Source organism: Dendronephthya gigantea, unplaced genomic scaffold, assembly GCF_004324835.1.
Source record: "Dendronephthya gigantea isolate DGI-Jeju-01 unplaced genomic scaffold, DenGig_1.0 001019F, whole genome shotgun sequence".
NCBI lineage: Eukaryota > Metazoa > Cnidaria > Anthozoa > Malacalcyonacea > Nephtheidae > Dendronephthya > Dendronephthya gigantea.
In genome coordinates, this window is record NW_021164029.1 from 2,123 (window position 1) to 8,001 (window position 5,879).

At 37.0% G+C, this 5,879-nt stretch overlaps 1 protein-coding gene across 1 annotated transcript; it reads left to right on the plus strand.

Moving 5' to 3' along the window:
• Positions 1 to 1,120: 1,120 nt before the first annotated feature.
• On the plus strand, positions 1,121 to 4,439 carry LOC114544894 (the record flags this gene model as incomplete). Its single annotated transcript, XM_028563387.1, has 5 exons — positions 1,121 to 1,148; positions 1,454 to 1,540; positions 1,664 to 1,783; positions 1,894 to 3,661; positions 3,727 to 4,439. Coding segments are annotated over 5 exons (2,716 nt in total), but the record flags the coding sequence as incomplete, so codon positions are not given.
• Between the last annotated feature and the right edge of the window lie 1,440 nt (positions 4,440 to 5,879).

A 5,879-nucleotide genomic window follows, 5' to 3' on the forward strand; every position in this document is an offset into this window, starting at 1 on the left:
AGAGTTTTCACCTGGCAACGTACGGAATCTAATTAATTTAGCTGTTTTGTTCAGTGAGACAGGTTTTTTAACTGTAACTATGGAACCAGTTGGCTTATATCAATGATTAGCCCAGCAAAATACTTGCCTTGTTTCACTTTATAAGTTACAGAAGTTTCATGTGTGCCTGAACTCTTCTTAGCTACTTAAGGGGGCTTGATGTGTTTTTCATAGTTTAATTATTTGTTTTCAAACACAAAACAATACTTTAAACTAATGTATAGCTCTAAATAATGTTCCTACATGCTTAGTTTTATATAGAACTTAATTCATGGTGAATTAATATTACTCTACTTCATTTTTATGTCAAATGTTTAAGGGTTTACTTGTTACAGAGAGTTTTCACCTGGCAACGTACGGAATCTAATTAATTTAGCTGTTTTGTTCAGTGAGACACGTTTTTTAACTGTAACTATGGAACCAGTTGGCTTATATCAATGATTAGCCCAGAAAATACTTGTTTCTTTTCACTTTATAAGTTACAGAAGTTTCATGTGTGCCTGAACTCTTTTTAGCTACTTAAGGGGGCTAGATGTGTTTTTCATAGTTTAATTATTTGTTTTCAAACACAAATCACCAGTTTAAACTAATGTGTAGCTCTAAATAATGTTCCTACATGCTTAGTTTTATATAGAACCTTATTCAGGGTGCATTGATATTCTCTTCTTAGCTACTTAAGGGGCTAGATGTGTTTTTTCATTGTTTAAGTATTTGTTTTTTCAACATAAAACACTAGTTTAAACTAATTTGTAGCTCTATATAATTTTCCTACATGCTTAGTTTTTTATAGAACTTAATTCAGGGTGCATTAACATTACTCTACTTCATTTTTATGTGATATGGTTATTTGTTACAGGGAGTTTTCACCTGGCAACTTAGGGAATCTAATTAATTTAGCTGTTTTGTTCAGTGAGACAAGTTTTTTAACTGTAACTATGGAATGTGTAGCTCTAATTTTTATATGATGTATTTCTTCTTATAGTACATAAAATGGAAAGAAAGGGGAAAAAACCGATTAGAATCCTTAGGGATAGTTTTACATATGGGAAAAATGCAAAGAATGCGCCTCATATTCTGGCAGTTTTTCCGAAATTCAAGATATCGTTGGTGTAAGTATTCTTGTTTTATGTCACATTGTAGTGCTAATTATAATGATAGATTTTTTAAGGAATAAAATCACCTGCAATGATTATGACCTTTTTTTAATCATGCAGGTAATATGTACGTTAAATGTGCCAACCCTAACCCCTTATCAACGATGTTCGTAGAAATAAAGTTGAAATTTTGTTGCATGACAGGTCTTTTAAGTGCCAAGATTGCTTCTAAAGAGGGGAGAGGGACAAAGATTATCATCTGTTGCAATTAATTAGCAAACTCCATAAGTTTATACAAAATCAATTTTATGATTTTTTAGAGTTTTAATGGAAAGTGGAAGGTTGATTTTAAGGATACAAAAATTGACAGAACTGTTCAATATGAGTTTACTTTGCCAGCAGATGAAGTAAGTTATGAAATATAGTATTTTATACCAGTTTTTTGTATTGTTGTAGAAATACATGCCAGGATAAGTAATGTACCATCTTGATTAAGAAACAAGTAAATTCTACTTTTATTCATTCTGTAGACAAAACAATGTGAAATAGAAGAACACCTTGACAGCATTGATATGCTGATAAATGAAGAAATGTTGCAGACAACATCGAACAGGGCAACAGAAATGGAAGACTGTTCCAGTGAAAACCAGGTTCGCAACAAAGGACAATTTTATCTGATTCGTTGTTACTTGCTAGCGACTCATTTCAAACTTTTTTAGAGTGCAATTTTATATACCCTGTATATGTATGTACTTTTCAGAAAACTGTAGAATCTTGTGAAAGCGAAAGTTGTGGTGAGTCAAGTGATGAAAGTTGGGCCCCGTCAAAAGATGCACATGTCCATGAGGAAAGTGAACAAGGGCATTCAAGCAAGTCATTACAAGAAGACCTTTCAGTTGAAAGTCATAAGCAGAGGAAATCATCTGGTGAGCAAAATGTTACTGCACCCCAGAGAAGAAAAATTTCGTGTCCCTTGGTAATGTGTAATGCCAAGGTCGTGCATCTCCCAAGACATATGCGAAATGTGCATCACTGGACGAAGGAAGCTGCTTCGAAAGTGCTATTAAAATACAATATCAGACAGCGACTCACCAAAGAACCGAAGAAAAAAGATTATCGTTGCCGTCGCAAGTGTCCCATTGATGATTGCCACTCGATTGTTCGACGTTTACCAAAGCACTTGCAAAAGGTGCACAAGTTAGATAAAGCATCGACGATGTACCAACGTGCAATTGTAGATGCTCCCGTTGCTCCAAATCGTAAGCATGCCATGATTAAGTGGCAAGAAGAACAGTTAAAGAGGAAGACATGGGAAGTGGATCGAAGCCACCAACATCGCAAGGAACAAGAAGAAGAAGATGAAGAAGAACAGGATGAAAATAAAGAGGTTATTGGTGAAAATAAGCGTGGACGTTATGACCATGATGATGATGACGACCATAATGATGATGATGACGACCATAATGATGATGATGATGATGATGATGATGATGATAATGATGATGGTAGTTTTAATGATGACGATGGCGATGACGATGACGAAGATGAAAGCAGCAGCATGGAAGATGTGAAACAGCAGACAAAATCAACATTACCACCTGTAATCACGGAGTTTCAAGAGTGGTTGGCGTCTCCTGATGGCAGCAAAAAAGATGAAAAAACGGTCATGCAACATGGTTCTCAGCTGTATATCCTGCTAAAAGCCATCGATGATTCAGAGAACATTCAGTCCCTATTTGACCTGAAGTTAATCCGTCAAGTTTTTCTAAATGTGCATGTGAAGCAGAAAAAGTACGAAGCTGGCACAATCAAGTCGTACCTCATGAGTCTGCGGCATTTCTTTTCGTTTGTGCTGTCTGACAAACCGGAAAGCATCAAATTCAATTGGGTGGACGTAAGCTCTGCGCGGGAAAAGGTAAAGATGTGGTCTGCGTCATACAAGAGAGAGTCTAACACAAGAAAATGGCAAAAGCTTGAGGAAGATATGCTTAACCGTTTGACGCCTTCAAATATCAGGAAGCTGGAGAAAAGTGCGGCAGCTCGAGAGGCTATTAAGATAATTGGACAATACTCTGATTCAGCCGAGTCGACCCCTGTTACCCAATCCAGTTACACCCTTGTCAGGGATTTCCTATTTACCCAAATATTCATAGATAATGCCAATCGACCAGGTGTCTTAGCTCATATGACGATGGAGGAATTTACTAACATCCGAAAACAAGATGACCATTATCTAATAACAGTGAAGAAACATAAAACGGCGCATGTTCATGGACCAGCTCGTGTCGTATTGAGCGAAAAGCTGAAGTCGTGGATGTCGGTATTTGTTGGTGTGATGCGAGCCCATGTTACAACCCGAATCAACGGTCCAGTATTCTTATCCTGGAATGGAAATGGTATGAATTCTGGGCACATCACTAAGGCAGTACAATCTGTGTTTAAAAAGGCTGGAGTGGACGTTAAAATAACTTGCACCTCGTTTCGTAAGGCAGCAGTAACCAAAGTACACATCGACAAGCCAGAAATGAGTGGGAAATTAGCTAGCCCTTATCTCACAACGAAGCGACCGCAAAGAAGTATTATCTTCTGACAGAGAAGTCGAAAACGTCCATAGAAGCTTCGCGAAACCTTGGACGGCTGATGCGAACCGACGATGGAGGTGGAGATATTCTCGAGACCGCCACTACAGTAGAGGAAACAATGGCTGTTGATGGTAAGGGAAAGTCTTCCCCATGCGAATCATCCGAGAGTGAAAGTAAAAGAGCTCCTTGGACTGACGACGACGTTGCCAAAATTAAGAAAATATTCCAGAAGGATATATTGAAGAATAACGTAACCCTGGATGTTGTTCGTCATGGTGTCGAAACACATGAAGAGCTTTGTGGCATGTCACCAAGGCGAATTTACGACAAGTTAAAGAAAGAGGGCAAGAAAAATTTAGGTGAACTTGTTCCTGTCATGGAGCTACCACAAGAGCACGATTCTTTGGAAGATAAATTGGATCGTATGGAAGATGTGCAAAAGCATGCAGAAGAATCAGGAACCAACGATGACCAGTTATCCACAAGCATCATTGCCCCTACAGAAAGGAATAGCCTCTTCAATTGTGACGAAGTCCAAACCATACAAAAATTGTTTGAGGATATGATTCGGAAAACCGTGATAATTTCCAAAGTTGAAGTTGAAAAGAGATGTTCTGGCAGCCGTGATGGACGTAGTTTGTTGCAAAAGTCAACGCCTATTGCCTTAGTCAATAGAATAAAATATGAACGAAGAAAACATAGATTGGCAAAAAACGTTAAGTAAACTTCATAGTTAAAATTGCAAATTAGGAAAAAGATATGGACAAACTTTTGAGACTTGAACACTTTTATGTACAGTATTGTGTGTACATAAATTACACAGTTTAAATTAAGGACATTGAGGTCGTTAAGGCGTTAAAATGAAGCTTAAGGTATGCGCAAGCTTAGGTTTTACTTCTTGTCTCGTGTCTATATGACGCACTTTTGTTGATTTTGAACTGAATTATTGTATTTTTAAGTCTTGGTCGTTTCGATTATACTTTCCAAGTAGATATGGAAGTAGGTGTCTTCAATTTTCAAAGCTTCTCTTTTGATACAGTTTAGCATTGCATTTGAACGCATTAAACGTCCTCAATGTAGATCTGCATATTATAAATTAGAGTTGGAACACTTGTGGAAATTATATTTTAGCTATGACAATTTCCAAACCGTTGAATGTAATTAAAATAGATATCTTTATTTGAATTTCCATTAAAATTTTTCTAAATTTGTGATAATTATAATCTTTGTTTAAGCTGTCATATTTCTTCGAATAAATGGCGAAGACAGGCAATGACATTACCTGCAGCCACGAGGGAATCGGCAATTTCATCTTTTATTATATTCATTTTGAAATCAATGGCATTTCTTGCCATCTAATTGCTTTTTAACACAGTGATTTCAGCCTGGATTAACCTCATATCAGGTTGATTTCAAAATTGCTGACAACATTTGTATATGGTTTACATGGGAAATATCTAAAATACACGTGGTTCATAAGTGAAACTTTTACTTACTTTTACTCTTACGGTACACACTTAATTTAAAAGAACACATTTGCATTAGCAATGTCCCAATTGAGCAGGGTACTGGGTCTAGTCGCAAAGCATCTATGAACTGTTTGGAGGGACAAATGATATCAGACTTCATTTCCTGTCCCTCCAAATGGTCCATAGATGCTTTGCAGTTTGCGATTAGACCCGGTACCCTGCTCGATTTGGAAATGGCTAATCATACACAAAGTGTGTACAAGGACATGCCATTTGTGAAATATTACAGTTTGCGAACACATCGGAAAATGTCCTCTGGAGTAAAACAAAATAATACCATAAGCTTTTCTGCAGTTTTTTAAGGTCTAAAACTCGTAAGTCTCCTTCAGACTAAATCAAATATTATTTTCTGACCATGATACAAAAGTGCCATATGAAGGTTACAAAAGCGCCATATGAAGGTTACAAAAGCGCCACATGTAAGTTACAAAAGGTCCATAGTAAGGTTACAAAAGCGCCATTCACTGAAGGTTACGAAAGGACCACATAGGTTACGAAAGGACCACATAAGTTACAAAAGCTCCATATGAAGGTTACCAAAGCTCCATAAGGAGGTTACAAAAGGCCCAATTCTTCTAGCTAGCTAGCTAGCTAGCTAGCTATCTATCTATCTATCTATCTATCTATCTATCTAT